The 26,677-nt window shown below is 44.1% G+C and overlaps 2 protein-coding genes across 3 annotated transcripts in view; one reads left to right on the top strand and one right to left on the bottom strand.

Annotated features, from left to right (window-relative positions):
* On the top strand, positions 1-22,575 carry podxl (podocalyxin-like). Its single transcript, XM_020634815.3, has 8 exons — positions 1-499; positions 15,752-16,348; positions 16,527-16,744; positions 16,843-16,866; positions 18,300-18,429; positions 18,524-18,567; positions 19,434-19,553; positions 19,708-22,575. The coding sequence occupies exons 1-8, from the start codon at positions 412-414 to the stop codon at positions 19,900-19,902; spliced, it is 1,416 nt and encodes a 471-aa protein (XP_020490471.3). The 5' UTR covers positions 1-411; the 3' UTR covers positions 19,903-22,575.
* Positions 22,360-26,677, bottom strand: part of mkln1 (muskelin 1, intracellular mediator containing kelch motifs) — a 25,011-nt gene continuing 20,693 nt past the window's right edge. For both annotated transcript variants that reach the window (XM_020634781.3, XM_020634780.3), the window contains exon 18: positions 22,360-26,608. In XM_020634781.3, coding sequence (XP_020490437.1) covers positions 26,487-26,608 — 122 coding nt within the window. In that variant the 3' untranslated portion in view covers positions 22,360-26,486. The remainder of the gene's footprint in view (positions 26,609-26,677) is intronic.

Raw genomic sequence — 26,677 nt, forward strand, 5'->3', positions numbered from 1 at the left:
CTGGGCAGAGCTGCTGGTCTTCTGCTTACTCACACACTCACTTAGAGGCTGAACACTTTTGCAGGAGAGAGAGGACAATACAGCAGCAAGAGAGAGAGAGAGAGAGAGAGAGAGAGAGAGGAAGGTAGAGAGACACTGAATAACAGCGGTACACCAAGGAGACCACAGAAACACTCTCTCCCCCCAAATCCCCAACTCCGCTGCACAGAGAGACACACAAAAGCATTCTTGGCTTTCAGTTTAAACGGAGAAAAAAAAAAGTGAACAATACGTTGGGCGAGATCATTTACTCGAGATACAAATTCAAGCAGAAAGGCGTGACAGGACGTACGGCGTCAAACTCGCGCTTCTCATAAAGCGTCAAAACGTCTCCAAGGAGCGAAGGAGTGAGGGATCTGTGCGCAGCGCTGCATGAAGGATAAAAAAACATCTGGGAGAAGAAGAAACAGGATGAGAGCGACTCTGAGGATCACATGGCTGCTGCTGCTGCTTTCAACCAGTGAGTACAGATTCAATCCAAAAACATCCTACACACCTGGGATGCTTCTCTGGGCTTCTCTCCTGGTGGTTACGCGCGTTTTCTCTGTGAACTTTGTATCAAAGGCCTTTTTTAATATTTGGTATAACGTTTCTGCAAAGCTGCAGGGCATTACTGATGCTTTAAAGACAGAAATAAAACAACGAGCATCTGCAGAGCTGCAGCAACAGGTGCGCACAGAAGAGAACTGTAGAAATATGTTTCATCGCACTGCATGGTGCAGAAAGGTTTTTACATATCTGACTGAGTACAAACTGCAAATATTCAAAAGAATAAGAAGAAGAGGTTAAAAATTGAGAATTTAAAGGTCAATTCTGCTCAAAAGTGGCAGCGGGATGTTTTAAATATAAAAAAATAGGTTATTAACTATGCTGTATTTCAGGTTTTATCACTCACATTATTTGCTTTAGTTTGAGTACTGATCAAATATTTAAAGACATTTTTAAATTGCACTGTAAAAATCCTTCAATCAACATTAAGTTGCAAGAGTTCCTAACTTTTTTCCAAAAGAAAATTCACTTTAAAAATGAGTGTTGCTGTTCTGAAAAAACAAAGAAAGCCCCTGTGGTGGATATATGTGTAAAGCTGAAGATGCTCAGGTCTGTCAGAGGAGTTTAAAAGTAGTAAGACCTCAATTACAATGAGGGTAAAAGTTGCATTTTTAAATTTGAATTAGTTAAAGGTACGGTAGCATTAAGTTCAATATAGAGATTCAGTTTAATTCTATGTGAAAGTCCCATTTAAGTCCTCGTTCAGTGCCTCATTCAGTATTTTAATATTTAAATTGACGAGTTTTATGCTGTGACGGACAGTCAAAGTTAAAGTAGTACATTATAAGACACTTGTCCCCGTGGCTCAGACTCAAACTTTATGAAAGAGAGAAATGTTTTATGTTGATGGAGGGGGAATTACTTTAACTAGTTTGGTATCTTATTATGCTACTATACTGCTTATTTCATGAGCGTATTTAATGTATTTTTAATGTAACATCTTAATGTCTGGTGCAGTGGTTAGCGCTGTCGCCTCACAGCGAGGAGGTTCCAGGTTTGAATCCCCGTCTGACAGGAGCCTCTCTGTGTGGAGTCTGCATGTTCTCCCTGTGCTTGTGTGAGTTCTCTCCGGGTGCTCCGGCTTCCTCCCACAGTCCAAACACATGCTCTTTAGGTCAACTGGTGACTCTACATTGTCTGTAGGTGTGAGTGTGAGTGTGGCTGGTTGTCTGTCTCTGTGATTAACTGGCAAACAGTCCAGGGTGTAACCCCGGCCTCTTGCCCAATGTCTGCGGGGATCAACTCCAGCCACCACGAGCTCAAACGGGATAAGCATTATAGATAATGGCTTGATGGATGAGTTTTAATATCTTAATGAAACAAGTTAGAAACACTGTTAAAATAAAGTAGTGGGGTTGCTGATGGCCTCGCAGTGAGGTCACGCCTCATGTTAGCAGGCTATAGTCCTCCAAGCGGGTGGGCGGCCAGGGTTCGAGTCCGACCTGTGTTTCCCACATGTCATTCCCTACTTTCTCTCCTGTGTTTACCCTGTCCACTGTCCTATCGCATAAAGGGGAAAAAAATGAAATAAAGTAGTGGAATAAAATGTAAAATGACGTCGACTTGTTGTGTCTTAGATAGATTAAAGAAAATGTGAAACTTGGAGATAGAAGCTCAGAGTCATGCTGAAGTAAAGTTGTTGGATACCTGAGTAAAAGTAGCTTTCCTCTGCTGTCATTATGAGACTTTGAGACCCTCCAGCTGTGTGGTTTGATTGTATCGCTGTGCTTCAAAGTGTGAGCAGCAGCTTCATGTCGGAGCTGCAGCTGATCTGAACCACTCGCTGCGTTTGGGAGTTTAATCCGGCCAGCACTGTTTCTGCTTCTTTTTGGGGACTGTGGTGAAACAGCTTGAGCTGAGATTTCAGATGCATACTTTCCCCATGGAGAGGGAGAAGTGACACTGTTACCCCGCGCTCAGGAAGTTCTGATTTAGCCCTGAATACTGGGTTAGATTTGATGATACTATATTTGTACAGGCCTGATCTGTGGCGGCGAACGAGGGCAAACAATCTGCAACGGTTCAAAAGATTGCCTTGATGAGGAATAGGCTGCACAACTTCAACGACACACAGAAAACTAACATGTCCTGCAAATAAAAGAAACAAGCCGCAGAAAGCTGGAACCAGAAAGTGTTCGATTGTTTTGATGCCATGACGGAGAAATAAGGAGATGGAAACACTTTGGCGAACATACTATAAAAGACAAGTTTCATTATGGAGACATTAACATGATCATTGACACACAAACTCCATTTTTAAACATGTATTCAAAGTTTGGGGTGAGCTATAAAATCCTGCAGGTTAACTTTAGTGTTGGACACATGAAGGAGCTGTTCCAGAAATCAACATTCATGCTCGCTGAGAACTTAAAGAACAGTTTGAAATGCGATGAAGCAAGTAAGAAAAAGTTTAAATACCGGGCTCTTAAAAGAAGCCCCTTGACTCAGGAAAACAATCAGCTGGATTCAGAAAAATGACACCCTGCGTCCTTTGTTTCTCAAAGTGAGTCAGAGAAATGTGTCGTCTTGGTGAGGTTGACGGACGAACATGAATTAAAAGGTTTTCATTGGTTTAGAGTATTCTGCGAGTCAACTGCTGCACATATACACTTTTTAAAATCTAAAGCTTCAGTACGAAGATTTTAAAAATGTTTCAGAAATGTGCAGAAAAAACAGTTTAAGTTCTTAACTCAGTCGGTGGAAATTTACATTCTCTACGTAGCAAAAACAACCTCCTGAAAATGCTTCCTGAAGACGAGGGACGAACTTGAAGCTTGCTGCTTGTCAGCACTCTCGGCTCTTTTTGTCCCGTGCTTCTTAGAGCTTCAATTTGTGCGCTAATTAAGGAGAGCGGCGTCCTCTCTGCAAAGACCCCCTCCTCTTGTTTTTAGTGCTGAGAACTTAAGACATGTTTGCAATTTTAGACAACTAACGGAATAAAATCTGTACTCAAGTGAGGATAAGAATGTTTCTCAGAGCTGAAACATCTGCCCCCTGAACCCCCCCCAAACATCCCACAGTGAAGGGCTGCCCAGTAACCCCCCATCCCACACACACACACACACACACACACACACACACACACACACACACACACACACACACACACACACACACACACACACACACACACACACACACACACACACACACACACAGAGGCTGTATAATGAAGTGCACTCTGACCCCCCTCCCTCACTCCCTCCCTGGCTCAGACGCAGTGAAAGTGTTTTTCTTTAATTACGCACCTGCCGCTCTCTCACTCTGTCGATTCAGTCGATTTTTTTTGTATTTTGTGAGCGTGTGAAAAAGAATAACGTGCCCAAAAAGCGTCTGAGAGTCTGAAGGCTGTCGGCACTTCTTTCTCTTAAACGTGCTTGTGCTTGTGAACGTGCATCTGTTTCTGTTTGAACAGCCTGTTATCACGAGTCGTGTTGAAATCCTCAGCATGTGCCGTGTGTTTTGCACGTTTTCAGGAGCGCGTTTAGTCGCAGTTTTGTACTTCTGATGAGTTATTGATGCAAGTTTTATTCATTGTTTTTTGGTAACTTTTGGAAACCTTAAAGTTCAGATAAATCTTCTCTTTGCAGATTTTTGTTATAATTAAGACAATTCGTTTTTTCACTGCAGCTTTAAAGCAGCAGCAGAAAACATTGTATATCCCTGAACATAAATGTAGGAAGAGTTTGACAGAATATGAATCCATTACAAAATAATTGACAATGCCTTTTTGTCTCCTTTTTCATGCAAAGGCAGAGATTTGCATGTGCAAATGTAATCCAGTTAAAACTCAAACAATGTGAGACATTTAAAAAAAACTACACAAAACACTCTTAAGTCACATGATGTATAGTTGTTTGCACATAGTCAATAACACGTAAAAAAAAGGGCTAGCCTCTTGTTGCCATGGTGATTTCAGACGCTCTTTGTCAGCTTGTGCAGGTACAATAAGAGGGGTAAGTCCCGGAGTCGGCTCGTGGATTTGATCCCACTGCATGTGTGATTGTGTGCAGTCGTGCGACCAAAATAATCGAACATGTCATAAATTCTTAAGGAGCGGAGCGGTTTGAATGGTGATCGGTCGTCATGCCTCATTGCACACTGCAAGCGCCCGACATCAAAATGAGACATATGGCTCAAAAATCGGGTCTGAATCGGCCAGAAATTGCACAGTGCCGGTTTTAAGACTCGTCTCAGATTATGGATGTTTTAGATGAAATTATAACCACTCTGACTTGAACAGAAGCTGTAGCAAAAATCTGATCTGACGCAGACGCCTTGAACAGTTCACAGACTTCTCCGAGCTGTCTCAGTGATATTACATTTTTTGCGTATCCTAACACTTGTTGAATCCAAGCTCCAATGCTAAAGTAAGCTAGCATCATCATGTGATCGCTGACATATAGACGATCTGTATTGACCGTGTCTCCCCACAAATGTTTCCCTCCAGACTGGTTAATTTTGGGCTTCACATTTAATATATTTTTCTCACAGCATCAGTCTGTGTTTTTTTGCACCTGCTTCCCCACTAAACCATGCGAGATCTCACAGGGAAGCACCTCAGTGGTTGAATGTAGCTCCGTCTAGCATGCAGCAGGATCATCAAAAGAGTCTGTAGAGAGTTGTGAACAATTCTCTTGAGATGTTTCTCCCCATGTGCGATGTAGTTCATGAGGAAAGTGCTGTGTTGCTGACTCATATCTCAGCAATACAGCGTTCCTCTACTGATAAAGCTCCAGACAGCGTGTCTTAGCATCTGGATTTCACTGAACATGGAGTAAACAAGCCCCCGACAGCTTTCTTTCTAACTGCAGCCGCTGTCATCTGATGGATGACTGTAGAGATGTATCTGTGTTGCTATTTCCTGTGGTAAAGAATATGGTGTGTGTGACTCATCAAATGCTCAAAGTGATGTCAGATGTTAAACGCATCTGCTGGATAATGGAGTGTAGGACGAATCATCAGTTATCAGCTCTCTCCAGGACTTCCTAACCCCCACGCTGACCATCTCTGTGGTGCGTACAGGGGTTCATGACTTGTCCGTTTCCTACAAGATAAGAGTCGGTCTGTCGGAGAGCAGCGGCCCGGGGGAGACTCATCGGCACATCGGCCTACTGGAGAACATGGGAGAGAACTGAGAACAATAGATCGGAAAAAAAACACAACTTTATCAACAGAGCGGTTCCCAAGTTGGGCGTTGCGGCAGCAGACGGCTTTGAGTTCTCTCTCCCACTCGGAGGCTTTGAACGAGCGGCATGGCGGAGACACAGAAAGCAGAGATGTGAGGAAACAGAATATTCCAGATAAATGTTCGGCTTCCGAAAAGGGGCTTCCTGGAAATGGAGAGTTGATTTAAGCCACAGACGGACTGTTGTTCAGACATCATTGTTCTCAGGAGTACTCAGGTCAAGTCATACAACACTTTTAAAGGAGATCTATTATCCTCACTTTCACCTTTAATGATGTCAGTCTGGGACACTTGTGAGATGTGTAACTCAAAAACCTCCTCATTTATCTGATACTGGCGTCAGTAAAATCCCTTAATTCAGCCTGTGCCTGAAACGCTTCATTTCAGGTACTGTCTCTTTAAGGCCCCGTCTCCCCACATGCCCACTCTCCTCCCATTGACAAGCTCTGTTTGCAGTCGCAGGGAAGTTTGAGTGAGCTTCCGGGTGGGCGTGTCATACAATGTTGCTCCATGCTTTGCTCTGATACGTTGCATGGCCAAGTCTCACCGAGTTCTCGTAACTTCTCGTTCAGAGCGTCAGGAAACCAAATCCGAGGATTACGCCAACAACTGTGTATCCTGTGTTTAAAAGAACATCCCCTATGTTTAGTTAAACATCCAACATCGTAACATTGCATGTCTGTATTTAAATTTGGATGAGCACAATAGATCTCCTTCAAGACATTTTCATTTAATTGTAAAGGAACCTGCCATCTATTTTAAGGAAATAGTTTCTTAGATTTCCAGACTTGAGGTTCAGTTCAGTTAGATGTAACAGTAAACATTGCTTCGTTCTTTCGCATTAATTAGAAGATTTTTCTTCTCCAAAAAAAAAAAAGAAGGAAATTCAGGAACTTGTGACTCTCAGGATGGCACAAAGACATGTTTGAACCACTGGTTTTGCCTTACATGTGTCTTTTTGGAGCTTTATTTTTTTTTTGTGTGAAAATCAATCAAACAATCATACATGAAGAAACCATAAATCACAATGTCCTCATATACAAATCACCCCTGAATTCCACCAGATGCGTGTTCGGTCCGTCTCCACTACTGGTTTTTACTTTAGTCAATGCGAGAGCTTCTGCTGGCTCTCCGCTGCGTCTCAGCTCCATCCCAGCTCCGGCAGTCTGAAGCTCTCTGCAGCAGATACACAAGACTTCTATACCAGTGGTTCCCCAAATAGCATTAACCTCAAAAGGGGACCCCCCCCCTTACAACATTTGGCAACTTCACTTCAATTCTTACTTTCCATCTGTTAAGTTTAGTCTTTCAATGTTCATGCATCCTTGATTGCACCAGGATGAGGAGTTTTTTCGATCTGTACCTGCGAACACAATTTTGACAAATGAACTGTTAACTTCTCAGGAGAAGATAACTGGAGGAATGTTTTATGTCTTTGCAAATAGATCTTTATGTCTGTTATTGTAGCTGCAATGACCCCATCAGTGATGTTTTGGAAAAGGTTTTGCAATGAGTTTGATTTGTGGTTGGTACAGTCCGTTTGATTTAGCGCTGAATGAAAACCAAAGAGGAAGAAAACAAGAAGACGTAAGACTCAAAGTTATTCTGAGAAGAAAGTTGTTCTGTTTCAATTGAGCAACCACATTTCCTGGCCTGATTCAAGGACCTCTGAAGGTCTCGTGCGTGCAGAACCCTGAAGGTCTCGTGCATCCCTTTAAGGAAGAACGCGTGCTGGATTTTGTTTCCAAGGTCCGGCACGGCAGGCATGTGGCCTCAGGTCTACTTCAGGGGAGTGAATCTGTTCCCTGTAAAACTGAACGTTTCATCTCTGTCTCACACTCTCCTTCACCTCCACTGTAACCCCACACCCCCCTCCCCCTCCTTTACCCAGCATGCCACGCTGCACAGCCAGGTGTCCATTAATGAGAGCGGAGGCTGGTACGGCCAAGGACCTTCTCTCACCTCCTCCTCCTCCTCATCCAGAGCCTCCTCATTCCTCTCCTCCCTTCATCTCGCCCTCCTCACTTTCTCAGCACTTTTTCCATCGGCATCATCACTTTGTGTGAAAACTCCCCTCGCTGCTCACATTCAAGGTAAACACTAAATGGGTGCATGTGGGAGAGTGTGTGAAGTGAAACAAATCGCTCTCGATTCTATGAAAACAACATACAGGGTGCATTCACACTTAAGCCGTTTGGTCTGTTTGAAACCAACTCTGGTACGCTGTGTTGTTGGATAGTTTGTTTGGTTTTGGGTGGTCTGAGTGCTTAGATGAACTCTGGTGCAAACTCTGGTCTGCTTCAAAACAGGGGGTCTAGGTTCGCTTCCAAGTGCGCCAGAGTTCGGTTCGCCGAAGGTGAGAACATGATCCGGACCAATGAAGAGAAGCGAACCAAAAGCAGTGGATTGTGGGTTGAATTTGGCCGTCTACAAACGATGTCAAATAGGTTGGCTAACGTGAGCATTGCCAACCTTCAGTCCTCCTTACATGTTAACGTCCACATGCCTGTGCTCAGTTTGACCTGACACAGCTGACATATTACTTTATCTCCATTTTATAGAAAAATTTTATGAAAATACTGACAAACTGCATCACGCTACGGGATGCCATTCCTCCACTTTCCTGGTGTTTACTTTTCGGGGTCATAGTTCAGTGTTGGGCCGTAGATGGCAGTAGCCACCGACCGGAGGTACAGCACCAGCTAATGACGGATGGCTACAGTACACAACGTTTGACAGGCTCTGAGCGCGCTTAACAAAACCGGACTTCATCCGTGAAAGCGACCTTATATACTGAATTATATTTTGGTGTATTCTTGAACACAGGAATAGTTTTGATTTGATCTTTTTTTCTGCTATAAATTCACCACATTACACACATTCTTACTCGGCCTTACTCACTGCCCTTTTGCTCTTTTTATCTAATTCTACCATCTGAGAAATGTCTGTGTGTGTGTGTGTGCGTTTGTGTGTTTGTGTGTAAAAAGGGAGTTTGACGGCGCCCTAACATTGAACTTTTACCACCAGCGCACCCCACTGCAAAACACACACGGACACACATACCAGTCTGGTTTCCAAGGACAGGGAGTGTGTTGATGGAGGATAGTGTGTGTGATGTTAAATGTGTGTGTGTGTGTGCGCGCGTGTGTGTGGTCATTTCCCTGTGGCGGTTAGATTTACAGCATCTCAAACCCCTCTTCACTTTCTCCCCCTCCTTCTCCTCCTCCCCCTCCTCCCTCGCTCCTCCCTTTCACTTGTCGCTCTTTTATTCCTGCAGAGTGTTCTAACATTCACAGCTCCTCATCCCCCCCCCCCTCCCCCCTCACCACAATGTACAGACCCTTCCCTCCCTCCCCTCTTCCCGCCCCTAAAAGCCCCTCTGAGTCCCATGAAGCTTTGAATTACCCCTCTGATTGGGTCGAGGACGGGGGGCAGCTGGGAGCCTGAAAAGACCCGGGTCTGCAGTGAGGGAGTATCCAGCGCTTGCATGGCTGCACGTGGGGGCCGGAGGGGTCTTTGTGTGGCCTGTCAGCAAGCTAACGGGGCAGCTTTGTCCCGCGGGGGCTTTGAGCCGACAGCTACATTTATTTATTTACTCTCTGCAGTGTATGTTCACGCTCAGACGCACATCTAACCGTGGTTACAGTCAGAGGGCCGAGCAGGCTGCATGGACAACCGACACACACATCCACACACACGTACACAAGCTGAATCACTGTTCACACATTCTCACAACTTAAAGTTCTCCCTGTTGAATGAGACGGGACGGGGTCTCAGGAGGCAAGACAAAAAGACCCTGCAGAAAATATAAGATGGACAAAGCAACACAGTCCAAGCTATAATGACAGTTCTCTTATAAGCAAACATACTGGCCAGCAGAAAAAGAGTAAGAAGCCCCTTCTTTATTTTCACAAAGTATAAAACTGGCTGCCCACTAGTGTGTTCACACAGCAGCTCACCCTGACTTCTTGCAGAAAACGTCACCAGGGAGCTGGCAGGAAAAAGTCTGGCATAGTCCGGAAACTTCCAGGAGTTTCATGCATATGTGAAAAGTAACAATCGTCTTATTTCACTGTTTATTCTTCAACGCTAAATTAAGGATATTTTGTAAAATTAGGGGTTGATCCTTGTCTGATTTCTCTCCTGTTTTGCGGCTTGAAAATAAACCCATGCACAATACCATTCCCTTTAACAAACTGGTATCCAGTTTGGTGTCAAAGAACTTGACTGGTGTGTCGACCGCTGACCGCAGCCGCCATCAAACAGTCAGGATTAAAGAGGAAGACAAACATTTCCCCAAATTAGAGTTGGACGTTGCTAATGGTCTTGTGGCTGAATGAGAACAAATGATATCAATAGTATTAGCTGAGGCAGAGAGCAATAAACCTGTCCCCTCTGTTTCTCCAGTGTGTGTGGGGCAGTGTGTGCGTGTGTTCATTGGGCATTTATTTACAACATGGCAGCCAGGAAGGGAAGACAATTTAGCGCGTCTCCACCCTCAGACCACACCGCCAGCCTCCTTTAATGTGTGCGCACGGAGGTTCTCACACTGGACAGGATGGGGGTGACGCCCCCGGAGACCAAACACTGGGACCCCCTGTAGGGAGGGCAGGGAGACAGAGAGCACCCTGTGACCTCCTCTGGACCTCCACTTAGTCTGAGTGAATTCAGGCTAAACAATCGTCACGCTCCGCGGGCCGACTAAAGGAGCAGCTTCAAGGGTGGATCAGGACGCAGAGGATTGGGAGATCTAAGGATCACGTACAACCTTCAGTAATGGTCTTTAACTATTTAGTATTGTAGATTTTCTGATTGCTTTGGAGGACGATCTGAAACTGCTCAGCATTTCATCTGAAAACCCCAAAGAAACGTGTCATTACCACAACTTCATGCAATATATGGTGATTGCACTCAGGTTGCACGATAGGAGAAAAATATGCAATATGTCATGTGATAAACACAGTTCAGGTGTTTTTATGAGCTATCACTAAAAGAAAAACAAAGTTCCTTAAGTTTAACTCAACACCCGTTTTTCCAACCTAGATTTAAAAAAAAATCCAAGAGCACATTTTTCACCACTTTTCATCTTACCAAAGGGTAGCTTATGGCTCACTTTAGATTTATCTAACTGCATCGAAACGGACCCAATTGCAGACTTTGAGGTTCATTCAACTTGAACGAAAATGTCCAAAACAAACAAGAGTTACAGGAGATTAAAGGTCCACAAATAAAATTATAAGGAGCAGGGAAACGTTTGAAAACAAAAGGAGCGCAACGAGGAAACAGTCACACCAGAGTTGAAAACTCAAACAGGCCGAGGCTCTGGGAAGGTCATTTATACGGTGAGGTTAATCAGGGACAGGTGAGACAGATCAGACACAGGTGAAAACAATAAAGGCGGGGCAAATGATCACAAAGGTGAGGAGAGGAACACAGATAGAAGGTAAAGCAATACACGAGTTACAGTAACATGAAAACAGATGAACTAAATACATGACTTAAAGGATATGACATGACAGACACATGTTAGCTGTCTTTGTGTAACTTATATGAATGTATACATAAACATCAGTGGGAACAATAGAATCAGCTGGCACTAAACCAGCATTCATTCGTTGAGACGTTTAACAGAATTAGAAGTCACCTTCAGGATCAAATCAACAGAAGTGTTTCCTGACGCTGCCGAGAGCCAAGAATGAGAGAGGAGAAGAGCCAGGGAAAGGACAGCAGGTCGGTTCTCACACCCTCGTCCGTCTGACCCCCACACACAGTCGGCTGGAGAGGACACACCCCGACACAAACAGAATAACAACAATACAACACCACACCGTCTACACTCTCTGAGACGAGATCCGCACGCTGAGGTCAGAGAGGTCGTAGAGAGCTAGAGGAAGTCCGTGCAGGTTTTTATTTTGCTTTGTGAAAAGGCAAAACATTTTTTGAAGTTGTTCCAAGCAGCAACCTTTGATGCTGAAAAAACGAAACTGCAGTTCCTTGAGCGTCCACTTGAGTCTGGCTCCGAACGCCAAAGAATCCCCAATAGGTCCCATAAATGAACGTCCATTTAAAATAAACACGTTTACAGCCTGGTAAAAAAAACAGTTTTGGTGTCTGTAGCTCGTGCATGTATTGGTACAAAGAGCACACAGGGTGATTTGCTTCATAACTCTTGCGTTTTTATTTTATTAAGGTTGAAAGTTATTTATTATACATTTGCATAATTAGGGGTGTGGCTGAGTTGATTGACAGGTGGTCGTTGTAGCTTAGCCCCGCCACTTTTCCTCTTGCTCGGTTGAATCGAAATTATGCTCAAGTCAGCATTTCCAATATGGCGGCCGCCCTTGTTGGGCTTCATAACGCCTGTCCAGAAACCAGTGGGGGACTTCACTGAGATGACGTCCATGTTTTCTACACTGTGAGTCTGTAAGTGGAGTGATATGCTGCTGAGTTGGAGACAAAAGACGGGAGGATGGAGTTGCCAAAATAAATGTGAATAAATAAACAAAAAACAACAGATATGAGGTGCGTTTGGTCTGTATCAGTGGTGTACGTGCAGGTGTGTGTGAGCGCATGAAGGGGTGTGAGGTGTGAACACAAAGAGCTACATCAAACAAATGGTTGGTTTAGCTCCGAAAGAGAGAAAGTGGAACAGGAAGCTGGCTTTTTATTTCTAGATCAGATCGAGCAGGATGTGACATCAACTTCTCGGCACCTCAAAGACAAAACGTGTACATACAGAAACACACATATACACACACACACACACACACTACACAGAGAGAATATTCTAACTGAATATTTGCATCATCCTGTGCAGATGCAATAAAAATTCATGCTGCTTTTTTGGGGGGTAAAAGGCACATATTTGCAAAAGTAATCTTATCCCATAGTGATTATTTTTTTTGCCACTTGGAGCCAGTGGAACAAAATGTTAACTCCCAGCTTGTTATCTCTCTTCCCTCCCTGGTTTCCAAAACATCCACTTCATTTAACATCTGTCAGTCGTAGAGCATGAAGTCGTAAGACTTTGTTTGGAGCTTTGCTTTAGCTCACTGTGTGAACTTAATGTATGATTCAATTCATTCAACATTCATTGTCCCTAGTTAACTAAAGCCGTACCTAACATGTTGCGTGAAGTTTCCTGTGTGACACATCACACAAGCCACAGCATGATACGTGTTATTTTGTCGATCGGATGACTTTACGTCCATACATATAGTCTTCGTTTTGCTCTGATTGGGTGGCAACAAGACCTGGGAGGAAAATAAAGCCCCTAGTCAGGCCTGTCCAACCTTGGGGTCCCAACATGGGGTCACATGGAATTCAAATGAGGTTGCGTCATCATGCTCCGTGTTGCCGAGTGCCTCAGTTTGAGAGTTTGTGATGATATTAATTCTTCAGATAACTCACAATTATTTCATCAAGATGATTCAGATATTTTCAACTGATCAGCTTCTCCTCAAATAAGTTATTACTGGGATTCTAGTAAGAATTATTTTATACTGAAAGTGTTTTAAGTAGCCGGTAAAGTCATTAGAAAGAAACAAAGCAGGAAAAGGGCGTTTGTTGTGTTGAAACGAGACGATGGCAGAGGTGGAGGATTCGACAGAGTACAGGTGCTGATGTGTGTGTGTGTACGTGTGTGTGCGTGTGTGTGTCTGTGTGTGTGTGTGTGTGTGTGTTAGAGGAAGCAGTGTGCTGAGGAATGTGTGGGTGAGGTAAAAACAGCCGGGGTTCTGATAGCAGCAGATCGGTCGGTGCTGTCGAACACTAAGAAACAGACGCGTCACTGACAGATGGGGTCAGCGGGGGTCACAGCGAACACGATGCCACTCCTGAGAGAGAGCGAAAGAGAGAGAGAGAGAGAGAGAGAGAGAGAGAGAGAGAGAGAGAGCGAGAGGAGAAAATGATAAACAGATTTGGTGGAATTTGCTGGCAGTTGAGCACTTTTAACAGGAAAGGTTTGGTCACTGTGTCATCTCTGGAAAATTATACTGAACACCAGCCTATCTATTCTCCTCTTAAGATGTGATGCTGGAAATTCTCACGGTTTCATGAGCTAAACGCGCCTCCCTAGAGTCTCCACTTGTCACCCAGTGGAAGTCCATCAATCAGTGTATCTATTTAGGCAGCTGTGGCTCAGTTGGACAGTCAGGTGTTCGATCCCCAGCTCCTGTAGTTACATGTCCGATGTGTCCTTTGGTGAGACACTTAACCCTGAATGTGCATGTGCGTACTTGTGAATGTGTATGAATGGATTAGTAAGTACTGATGGTCACTTTACACAGCGACCTCTACCATCAGTGTGTGAAAGTGTAGATGTGACCTGAGGTGCAAAAGCTCTTTGAGTAGTCGGAAGACCCTTATTTAAGTTTCGACAAATAATTTGCACAAAACCAAGGTTTGAATAAGAGTCGACAAATCTGACACGCTGTCACACAGTGTCGACACAGTTAAAAGGCCGTGTACACTCATCTAAATCAAAGTCCTCCTGTGAGTGTAGACCCTGACAGCGCGTCTCTCTTTGTCCCGTCGAGCTGTCAGCTGATAACTTCAGTTTCAATGTGTTACGGAGAGAGCGCAGACTCGGCTCCACCAGCCTCCACTTCACCACAACGGACTCTTATCTGATCCCTCCTGACATTAACCTCATGGTGTGTTCAAGTGTTGTGACAATTTAGTTCATCAACTGTTTGAAATTGAATGAAATAAAACAGAAATATACTTTGAAATTGTACAGATGAGATGAAAAACCTTGAGAGCGTTTAAAGGAGCCTACCTCACCTGACATTGAAACTAAAAGCATCTTGTCACAGAGTTACGAGCTGATTTTTGGGGTTTTAGAAATTGTAAAAGAGGGAAGAACGAAAGATGTCATACATAGTTAACAAAGGCCACAACATACATATTTTAACGCCCAAGTTGTGACTGATATCAGGAATGTTTGGTCAACGTGTGCTCCTGTGGAGTCGAGTAATTTCAGATGAATTAGCTCAAACATGCTAAAAGCTCCTTAAAGTAGTTACATGTGTTTTTGTCTCCTTATGAGATCCAATGCCTCTATGTGTGTGGATGTTGTGTAGGTGGGTGGAGGTCAGAAAGCTTTGGGGAGGGTGTGTGGGGGGGGATGTGTGCCATTGTTTTGCGGACTTGGAGTCAGCCGAGGATTGTTGGAGGGGCACTCCGAAGGGGCCGTGGTCGCGGGTGTGGTGCTTCCAAGTTTATTGTGTGCGGCATCCTGTCCTGGTGGCTAAAAATAAAGGAACAGAAGAAGATGGAGCGCCGAGAGTGAAGCTCACAGCTGTCCCACCTGCAGGAAGTCAGGGAGCAGAGGTCGCCATGATCACCCTTCAGAGGCCCTCGACTACGACTTTAGAGACAGTCTTTTATTTAGTGTTAATGCTGTGCTAGTCCATATTTATGTATAAACAATGGAATGAATCACAATGTGTTAATATGTGTATTAATAAGTGCCTGTTGTGGTGAACCAAACAAAGAACTTTCACTAAAAGTTCCCCTCAGCTGTTTATCGTGTTTGAGCCATAGACTGTATGAAGTGGACGTAGCCTCTTGGTTTTAAGAGTGAAGCCAATGAGCAAGTGCTTTCAACCTGCAGTCTTCCTAATGTCCAGCAAAGGGGCGACTCCCACTGGTTCCGATCAAAACCCACATTGCTCAAGCTGGATGTACATTGGCGGATTTCAGGCTGTTCTTGATCCGATTTTGAGTCATACTGAAACGACTCCATCGGCTGATATTTCCTCAATGTGTCTTTTTATTTCTTGGAGCTACGCTGGAGAACAACGGTATTATGGTAACAGTGTTGTGTCTCAACATTTTGCTCTATTTCCCAATGTTTGTATGCAATGTTTATATGAACATTCATATATATATATGAATCATTCCCACCGGTTGATGTCTTTTCATTGTTAGTCTTCTGTTTGTAATAATTGTGTTTTTTCCCTCCCTCCACAGGCTTCCTGTTTCACATCGTCTCTGCAAACACTGACGCTGAGAACAAGACTTTTGTGTCAAACAACAATGCTACAATCACTGCAGTGCCGATGACAATCGATAATAACACAAACAACACTGTGTCAACTGCTGCCACGGAGGCTACGACAAACAGTGCACCCACCAGTCCCACTGTCACAGTGCTCACTACCGGCACAGATAAACCAGCCTCCACCACACCAGCAGTGACCTCTGTCCCAAACAACCAGACAGCAACTACCGCCATTAGCCTCACTGCTGGGTCTACAACGCAGCTGAACAACCCGTCCACGACCCTGATCCAGCTGCAAACAACGGCAGCAGCAACAACGGCAGCAGCAACAGCAGCAGCAGGTTCCGTGGTTTCCTCCAGTGCTCCCATAATACTGACGACAAAACCCTCTGGATCCAGCGGGGTGTCACCTGGCACTGGATCGCCTGTAACACAGCCGGGAGGTCCAGGTAATGTGGGGACTACAAACCCCACAAGTAACTCGACAGGTGCTCCAGGCCCAGGGCAGCCGACCACGAGTCACACGACCATCACATCCAGGACGAGCCAGCAGGGCGGGGGAGGAGGTGAGACCCCGACAGGGAAATAACACACCTGAGTGACGTCACCTGACCTCGCCGACTTAGCTTAGGGGTTAAAATTCGGTTTGCTTTTGCTGTCTTAGTATGTTCCTGGTTGGCTTGGAGGGTCGTGCGTCACTCTCTGGAGACAGTCTTTTATCTGTGATCTTGTCTGTCGTTGAAGGTTCAGAGAAAATGACCGTGACGATGACAAACCAACAGCCGACGGCATCGAAGGACCCGGGGCCTGTTGGGAACACTGGGACCACCAGCTCCCCCTCCACCCTCACCAAAGCAGGACCTCTAGCAGGAGGAACCTCAGGGACACGAGCTGGAACCACTGCCTCCCAGATCCCCACCACCTTTGATACGACCTCAGGCGCTCAGCTGAAGACGTTTGTTGTAGGTTTTTTAAGCTTTTTTTTTAAAACACATTAATATATTAACGATACTCTGATTTGTTTAACTGATGTCTTTTTCTGTTTGTTTATGTTCTGCAGTATTCTCTAAACACGGGACAAGAGGTAAGATTTTGTTTCTTTGAATCTGCATCAGATTCTTTCGATTCCTGAACAGTCCATATGTGATAATAAACACGGTTCTTCCACGGTGGCTCCTCAAACCTCTGCCATTGTCCCGTCCATGGGAGGCAGACCCGCACCCTTCCACTCCTTTCTCCTCTGACATTTACTCCCAAACGTGCGGACTAATTAATGATGTCCGGTTATTGTGTAACATCCTGCAGGGAGAACAAGAACAATAAGACGTGTTGTGTTTAATCATCTACCTTCATGCTTTCATCGGGGCAGCTGCTCATACATTTACTGTCGCACAACTTTTCTCTCCTTTTTGAAGACACAATATTAAAGAAAGAACGTGCAACATTTAAGACGATGTGTCTCTGAGTCATGACTGTCTACAATGAGTGAGAAGCTCGAGTCCCGCTGGCTGTGTTGTTGTCAGAGCTGTGTTTACATGGACGGGACGGCCGGCTCCTCCCCTTGTGTATAAAAACTGTTTTAGTCAAGGACAAGAGAGAAGAAGAAGAACATACTCACGGATTATTTGGATGTTAGTAAGAGTTTTTAGATCACGCTCATTCTGTGTCAGTTTACACGCAATGTGAAGGTACGAGCTAACTAAAGAGCGCTAACAGTAGCATGCTAACACAACAATGCAGGACACAGGGGATCACAGCTCAAACAGGGCAATTTTGTCTGCCGCTTGCGATTAACTCCTCCAGGCGAACGCAAGTGGAGGTGTGTTGGAGGTGTGTGTCTGGAGGAGAGCGGAGGCTTCAGGATGGAGGAGGTGTGGCCTAATAGCAGTTTGTTTTGGTTTCATGCTGGAGCTCAAGGGGGATAAAAAACAGCTTAACAGCTTGCAAGAAATTGAGCTGCTGTTACGAATCAATGACGAAAGAGATGGTTTAAAAACATCCATAAGACACAAATCAACTCAGGGATTCATCTGGAGTTGTGTGTAATTATCTTCAGCACTCGGCTCGTACACCACTCCCTCCAACTGTAAAAACATCTACACCCCGCCCCCCTCGAGAGGAGTCTCTGGGTGTTTCGTCCAGACTCTGAGTTTTCAGCAACCTGGAGGACAGGAAGCAGTGAAGCTCGCTATAGAAAAAAAAAAGATTCCAGTCACTGGATGGAAAAAGTGTCTTAGTGGGAATGCTTCCTGCCTTTCACTTGTTTCCGACGTTCCCACACCTCTTTCATATATACTCATACTGTCTGTGTGATGTCGTAGACAGCAGTAGTCCTCCATCATCATCATCACACACCAGAAATAATCCTCACGTCACCGCACAGGAATATGTGACCTCGGCTGCAACATCTAACCTTCCTGTCCAAACTCTGACACTCACTTAGAGGCCAAGCTGAAATACATAATATGTCTGTGGATTTATTTAGTTTGTTTGAAATTGTGTCATTTTTACCTCCAGGAAGACAAAAAGCATGATCTGGTGGAGGTGTGCAAGCGGCTGATGGTGAACATGCAGGATGGAAACTGCACTCTGACATGGAGGCATCACGACAGAGTCCAGTTTGACGTTGTGGAGATCAACGGGAAAGGTAAAGCCGCTTCTTCCCTCTGGAAGTAAAAGTCACATTTATTTAAGTTTATATATACTCTCTGCTCACAAACTCATTCAAACTGATCTCACAGTCAAAACCAAACTGGCAATGGAGATCTATGAAGAAATCAACAAGGTAAGAGTTTTTAACTTCTTTGAACATGTCACATAAAGTGACAAACAGGTACAAAAGGTTTTGGAGTTGCTCCAGTGGATTGCATGAAACAGGCCGTAATGATGCAACTTCTCCTGAGCGCAGATGTCCACTAAAGGTCTTGATTGTCTGTGAAATGAAGGCACTAAGAATGAGGCAGCAGGAGAACAGCAACTCCAACAAGAAATGTCTGAGTTATTGTCCATGGTGGCTTTGAGCAGCGTGATGTAAGGGACGTGTCTGGTTCAAAAAAGGACCTTACCTTAACAAACAACAAACAAAAAACGTCGTTCCCTGTAATGTTGTCACTAAGAATAATAATCTGAGTTTGTCAGCGACACTCGTGCTTTTCACATACATGGGCCTGAAATACACACAGACGCACACACAGGACCTGGACGTGCATTAATGGAGACATGTCACAGCGGGGCTGCTACACACTGCTACACAGGTAGCATGCCAAAGCTGTTGGGTGTCTCCTTCTGGCTAACAAAACTTCCACACTTTGGTCCGCACCTGGTCTTAAACCGGCCATCCCACGGTTCCCAACCCATGTCCTTACAAACTACTGATACTGCCGCCCCCAATCCAATTCTATGGACACACTGTGATTGGCTGCATTGCCCCCTAGTGTTACGTTGCAGCCCATCTTAAGACTGTTGGCTGAAGAACTCACCTGGATCAATTCCAAACTATTTGTCTCTCAGTCATTTAGTACCCAGAATATGTATAAAGAGGCCTCAGGTAAAAAAGAAAAAAGAAGAAACCTTTATCATATGCACACGCTTGCAGCCTAATTAACAAGAGTGCAGATGTAAAAAGTATTTTGTTGTTTTCTCCACTTAAAGAAACCGACGGATAATAAAACCCTGATCGCCATCCTGGCGTCGTGTGGAGCTCTGCTCATCATGATCGTCATCCTCGCCGTCTGTGCCTCACACCACCGCAAACCTTACAACGAGAACCAGGTATGATCACACGCCACACGAGTCACACATCCTTTCTTTTTTTAGACGTGTTCCTCCATAAAACGTTGGTTTCCTTATGATTCATAATTTAAAAAAATAGATGCGATTGCAAATTTCTTACATGCTTCTCTTTTTTTTTTTTTTATCTCTGCAGCAACACCTGACGGAGGAGCTGCACACGGTGGAGAACGGTTACCATGACAACCCCACGCTGGAGGTGATGGAGGTGCAGCCGGAGATGCAGGAGAAGAAGATGGCGCTGAACGGGGAGTTCAACGACAGCTGGATCGTGCCCATCGACAACCTGCTGAAGGACGACATGCCCGACGAGGAGGACACTCACCTGTAGAGACGACGGCGTACACAGAAGAAGAATTAGACGAAGAAGAAGAAGAAGAAGAAGGAGCAGAAGAAAGAGGAGGAGGAGCAGGAGGAGACGGGAGGACCTGGCTGCTGGAGATTCTTGTTCATGGATCAAGAAATGACTTTTCATTTTACAAAGAGAACAAACACGCCCCCTCATACACGCCGTTTAGATTAATTTCTATCATACTTTAAGGATGAAGAACCAATGAAATCTTTCATGGAGGCCTTCTGAGCTTAAAAATATGTTTCTAAATATGTGCCTACACAGTTTCTACACATACAGTATATTCTTCAGCTGTGACTTCCTGCAGAGCATAAATCCGAACGTGATCTCCAGAAAGTTCCCAAAACACAAAGAGCCTTGTGCCTTTTCCCCGACTTTGAGTTTGAGGGTTGATTTGAACACAAACATTTGCGAATGAAGATTTTTTAATGTTATTTCTGCAAACGAGGAAGAGTCAGGTGGAGAAGAATACGGATCACTGTGCTCTGAAAAACCCAAGACAAAGACTGTCACGAGCGGTCAAATCAACGTCAGCTGCCTCGGCGGTTCTAGTGTTACTAACATAGATAAGATGACCTCAGGATACTTCACAGCATCCTGGTGATTTTCACTAGTGCACGTCGGAGCTGCCAGTGGCTCCAACTGGTGAAACTGAGTATTAAAACTTTAAACTTAACAGGGAGGGAATGTCGTCTTCGAAATAGGACAAATGAAGGAGTTTAATCCCAGATGCAACATGTTGACGCGAAGATGTACGGAAAGCCTGAGAGGACAAATCACCAAAAGTTCATTTTTAGTTCTGATTTTGGTTGAGTCTTTAAATTCAAGGCCTTAATTTATGGTTTCTCTCTTTATCGCTCTCGTTGTTTTGCACGTTTTTGCTCCCCCCCATGTGACTGGGCTTCAGAAAGTGTTGCCCCTTTATCCCCCTTATGGGCGGCCTTGCATGAAATCAGAGTTTAACACAGACTCAAACACAATGCCAACGACAATTTGCCTGTACAAACACTTGTAACGCAATAGAGGAGAAAGGAATCATCTAATTAGAAAATAAGTCTTCACATTTGTCCTCTCCGGTTCTCCGTGCACCAAGGTATTACCATCATGTTTTCAAAAAGATCATCAGTATTTAAACGCCTCGTTTTAAAAACAAACATACACTAACACTTCATTGCTGAGCGACAGAAACCACAGAGTCTGACGAGGCCAAAAGCACAATCACAACAAGGAGTTTTAAAAACATACCAAATATTTATACAGAATCAGTCCGTCATTTTTCAGGATTTGAAACTGAGAGATGCTTCCTGTTTATCTCCTTCACTGAAGCTTCAGTGTTTATCCAGCTCTGCATCGGTCTGTAAACCTGTCTGTGTTCTAACCTCTCTCCATTTTTCAAAAGCATCTCCAATATTGATCCTAGTTTGAGCACGTTTCTGCTCGTGGAGCTTATTAGAAACATGCAGAGGCTTTTTAGGTCAGGTACAATCACTTCTATCTGAACCACTTCTCTTGCCCGCTTCCATCGCGGCAACACCTGTTGGTTTGACCTGATAACTGCTCTCATATCTGCCAAACCGAGGGGTGTCCAAAACGGCCATGTGGGGGTGTCTTAAAACCGCCTACCTTCTCTGGTCCAAACAAATCCAGAGCATTCAGGAGCAGAATCTAAAGTTAGAAGGAGGACATACTGACTGCTGCATTGTTGTCAGAGAAGCCAGCACTTCAACATAGCATGTTTCCTTAATGTCTGATCATATAGTAAGGTCACTTCATCATTTCACTCACTACACATCTCACTGACCTTTATCATTTTATAAACGTGATTTTTTAAGAGTCAAGAAGATGCAGAGATTTCCCCTATGAAGCAATAATCCTCTAAACCTCCACAGTAAGTCAAAGAATAATAATTAAGATGACACCGGACTGATGAAGCTCATTATGTACAAACACGTGTCGTAAACACTGTAAATATTTGTATTTTTTCACGGTTGCTGAAGCTGGAGGGAACGGAGTCGAAACGACCCTGCAGCAGAGCCGGAGCACATTTGAACATTTGTCTTCCCTTTAAGAAGTTAATATATATTTTCTTATAAAAACAAGTGAATCCATCAGCTTGGGCACTCCAATCCTACTTTTGTTTCTATTACATTTGTGTGTTTATAATTTCACTTTTACACACTATAGCTGTGCCATTTGTCACCAGTATTTTATGTATTTATGGTCTGTTTGCTGCTGAAGGCGAACAACAGGGGTCTGACACACTGGAAGCTGTAAATTGTCGATCGCCACGGCGGTCTTGTTATTCTTCATTTTTCAGATTTGCAAATAAAGGAAGCTTTTTTTTTCCACTTTTGGTCTGTCGTTTGTCTTCTGCCGAGCTGCCTGTAATACCTGCACTCCGCCACTAGAGGGCAGAAACACCACAGAGACAAGGAATTAGGAAAACCTGAACAAAATACAATCTTTATTCATTATATACATTACATACAATGCAATACTACAAGGCTTTCTACACATTCACTGTTTCCACAGAGTAGTGCTCACTGATCGGAGAGTACCAGCCTTTAGACTCTCGAGGGGCCCACCCAGGGGGGGGGGGGGTCCGGAGAGAGGGGGCGAGATGGAGAAAAACATCACAATAGAACAACATTTCATCCAGCAAACACTGTTTCATGGAGCAAAAACAAGAGAAGTATTTGGCATTGTGTTTGTCTTCTTTACAAAGGTGCTTTCATTTATTTTTAAACACGGTTTTCTTCTGGCACAAGAGAGAGAGAAAAAAAAATGCTACGGCAAAGCGTGATGCGCCCTAAATGTTGTCAAAGTATAAATAATCCCTTGCTTGGTTATTCCACTTTCTGAGTTTTAACACCATTTTTTGTTGTTGTTGTTGTTGCTCCGGGGTCAAAGAGGCATGGAGGAACAGAAACATGAAGGGAAACACCTCCTCCTCCTCCAACTAAACAAACTGAAACGCACAAAAACAACAAGAAATATGATGCTGACCTTCCAGGGAGATCTGTCTCGTTACATTTTGCAGGTTTACTCGACTTGTCTGGACAACAGGCTCCTTTCTGTAACTTTTTTTTTAATGAACATGACGCGTGCAGATTACTGAAACACACCTGTGAGGTTGAGATTATTAGAAGTGGTGATAGGCGCAGCAGGAGATTATTGCACTTCTTGAAAAAAGGACATTTGCTGTAGTGTAGACACTGATGTTTTGAATTTGAAACCATGACAACGTGATTGAGGATGTGAGATTATAGATGAGGTGCATTCAATCCTGCCGAAGCATACGCCATAGGATCGTGTAGCCCTGTTTCTACAGAGAGGCCTACGTACACAGCCCGATGTGCACCTCCTCAAAAATCTGACTACAGATCCAAACGATGCACCTGCAAGCCCTGTGATTGGACGGCTGGATTTACATTTCTGGTTTTGCCGCTGCTGCTTTCAAAAATCTGCAGAAGGAAGAACGCTACAAGCCAGGAAAATCAACTACTGCAAAATATTTATCAGCCCCACCTCTAACGTAATACGCTCTTTTTCGGTTGCCATGGTTTCCTGCACACAAACAAGCAGAGGATGTGGTGGAAGCGAAATCTAGTGATGTAACAAAAACTGACCATTAGCGTTTGTAGGCAGAGCTCGCAGACACAAACGCGCAACTATGTAGTGCTCACATCGGCGTAGCTACAGCATTCATCCGATGCAGAAGTCTAAACCAGGCTTCGTTCAGTACATTTCAGCCCATTAGCTTTAAATCACATCTTCTTAAAGGAGCAGTGTGCAGGGTTTAGTGGTAAAGACAATCATAGAGTTGTGCACACAGCTTCTTGGTTTCTAATCCAGGAGGGGTCTTTGACCTGCATTCTATTTTATGGCCAGCAGGGGGCGACTCTACAGGTTTTAAAAACAAATAAATAGCTTAGGCTGCGTTTCTACCTGGCGTTTTTTTCCGGGCAGAAAAGTGTTGGCTGTGCGCTCGGTAGTGTCTGCATGAAGTGTTTGCGCTCTGAGAAGTAAACATCCTGTCTGCATGACAACAGTGTGTTGACAACGGCCGCTGCTGCTGTTTTATATTCCCGATCAGACGAGGAGCCAAGAGGATGTGAGTACAAGACCTGATCTGTTGGGGGAAATACTACGGGGAATATCATTTTTTTAAAAAAGAGCGCCGGTGACGTCAACAGCGTCATTCTGACAAGCTGAAAGATTTTCAACTTGAGCGCTCGATAATAAAAAAAGCTCCTTCAGACGCACCGCACGTCTTCATTTCAGCTGATTACACACTCATGAAAACTGATGATATTTTCTATTTCCCGTCAAACACAGAGCGCCTCGTTTCTTTCACACCCAAACCTTCAAAGACGCTGTTAGTCATTTTAGGGAATTGCTGCAAATCACCAGCAGGGCGCTTTAACTGTAAAACAAGAGTAAAAATGTAAATCAGTGTCCATAAAATGCTCCAGTTAACTGCTGCACGTCTGGTTTAAAGTCTCAGTGCACATTCTAATTTGATGATGTAACTCTGGAGATCATAGTTCATTTGCGAAGAATCGATTTGATGCTGCACGTTACACATAAACACATGCTTTGGTTAACAGTCGCAGCGGATGCACCCGAGGCAAAGAGCCGCTCAGAGTTCACAGTGTTTGGATCACACTAAAACTGAAAAACAATCTGATACTTGCAGCGCCCCGTGTACAGAGGATATAGGCGTCCTAGCAGCGCCCGTGGGTTTGAGTCCGACCTCGGCCCTTTGCTGCACGTCATCCCCCTCTCTCTCTCCTCCCATCATCTCTTCAGCTGTCCTTTCTAATAAAGGCAAAAAGCCCCCCCCAAAAAAAACCCAATCCGTTATGGTCAAACTGAGAGTCATGGAAGACGATAAGAAGACTTTGAGCGGGCAGTGCGCATTTATAAACACAGAACCCGAAACGGCGTGGAAGCAGCAGAGGTAACGTTTTCAGCTGGAAGCGTGCAGATGGTCTAACGTGTTCGCAAGCAGGGAGACCTCCGCCAGCCTGACTTCAGATTTTACGGCACGTAGAGCTGCCATGATTCATCTCCATTGTGAAGCGCTAAACTAAATGCCAAATAATTAGCTCGTTCATAAAGCGGTTGGGTCAAACGTTTGCTAACGTCTAAAATGAGAATAATTCCTCGTTTATAATCTCACTCACTGAAATACCAAATTTCATCTCAAGTCGCCCAGGACATGACGAGATATTTCATTCTGCACCAAAGTGTTGGAACAAACAGAAAGATACACTGGGGGAGGGGGGGGATAATTACACCTATGAATCAACACTTAATGAAAATCATGTTCACACATTATGATAAATAGACCCAAAGAAAAGCTTTCCCCACTCTTATCTTCAAACGTATTTCTGTCAGCAGCACTTCATTCACACACCTTTCGTTTGAATGTATTCCCAATAAGTTATAATAGTTAAGTTATTATATATAGAGGTGCTGTATATGGACCCTGATTGTTGTTGTTTTTTTTATGAAGAGGGATGAGAGAGAACAAAATCTGAGCACAGAATCTGTTCAATCCAGAGAGTTCATATATGTATATTTACATTTTCTGTACACCAGTTACAGTCCGTTCATTACAAAAAAAATCTAATCTTTTCACTTAAATCCAACCTTCAGAGGACGTTTAGGCGGGGAAAACCAAAAAAAGAGATATACGCAAGATATATATTAAACTCTATCTCGTAGAATTATTCCTCCATAATTACATTTCTGACTTTTTTTTGGCCGTCACATTCAGGGAAAAGCAAAACTTACCGAATCAAAAGTTGCACGACAGATGCTGAAAGGTTACCAAATGAACAGATTTTCTTTTTTCTTTTTTTTTAAATCCGTGCAAGACTGAAAAGTTCTTCTGTCGTGATCACACTTTCCTTTCTTCGGATGAATTAACGACATGTGATTTTGAACGAAAGTTGTGCAACAATCCATTTGTCTGATGTGCTCCAGATGCCTGTGGTCGACTGTGTGGGCGTTTGCGTGGGTACAAAGCACAAATCCAACAGTTTAAAAAAAAATCAACTCTTTAAAAAAAAAGAAAAAAAGAACAACTCTTAAAAAAAGAAAAAAAAAAGACTGCAAACAAATGCAAATCCTCCTCTTTTTTTTTTTTTGGCCTTCACTTTTCTAACGAGGGGGGGAAAACAAAGTAAAGATGAGAAACAGAAGCGATGTTTGGCAGAGTTTAGAGCAGCTCTGTGCTCCAAGAAATCTTCATTACCAAGAAAAAAAAAACCAGGAGGGATGTTTGGGGGAGAGTAACACACACGTCAGGCTGATGTGGCGCTCCGCTCACAATCCAAATACCGTAGTGTTGTTAGTGTGTGTTTACCTCACCGTCAGGTAACAGCAGGAGGCTCCAGGTGAGGAGTTGTCCCAGTAGCAGGGTTCAGGAATAGAAAAATAACTGGGCTCTTTGTCCTCCGTCCCCATCAGGTGCGGCGATGGGAAGGTGTTCAGTAATTCCAGCAGGTGAGGTGAGGTGAGAGGAGAGGGTGGTGTGTCCGGAGTGGGAGGGGCTAAAGCGTGATGAGGTCTACTAGGTTGCCCTTAGGGGGGGTCATGCTGTCTGGGAAGAAGTTGACGAGCGTGTCGAAGAGCTGCGTCCGCTGAGCATACGTCTGATCCACGTCAGAGAAACCTGAGGAGAGGAGAGGAGAAGAGAGGAAAGGAGAGGAGAGGAGAGGAGAGGAGAAGAGTGGAAAGGAGA

Source organism: Labrus bergylta, chromosome 23 (genome assembly GCF_963930695.1).
Source record: "Labrus bergylta chromosome 23, fLabBer1.1, whole genome shotgun sequence".
NCBI classification, from domain to species: domain Eukaryota; kingdom Metazoa; phylum Chordata; class Actinopteri; order Labriformes; family Labridae; genus Labrus; species Labrus bergylta.

Coding starts and splice junctions, on each gene's coding strand:
- podxl (XM_020634815.3), top strand. CDS start 412: ATGAAGGATAAAAAAACATCTGGGAGAAGAAGAAACAGGATGAGAGCG. Junction 16,349..16,526: donor CCAGCAGGGCGGGGGAGGAG/GTGAGACCCCGA, acceptor CTGTCGTTGAAG/GTTCAGAGAAAATGACCGTG. Junction 19,554..19,707: donor AACCTTACAACGAGAACCAG/GTATGATCACAC, acceptor TTATCTCTGCAG/CAACACCTGACGGAGGAGCT.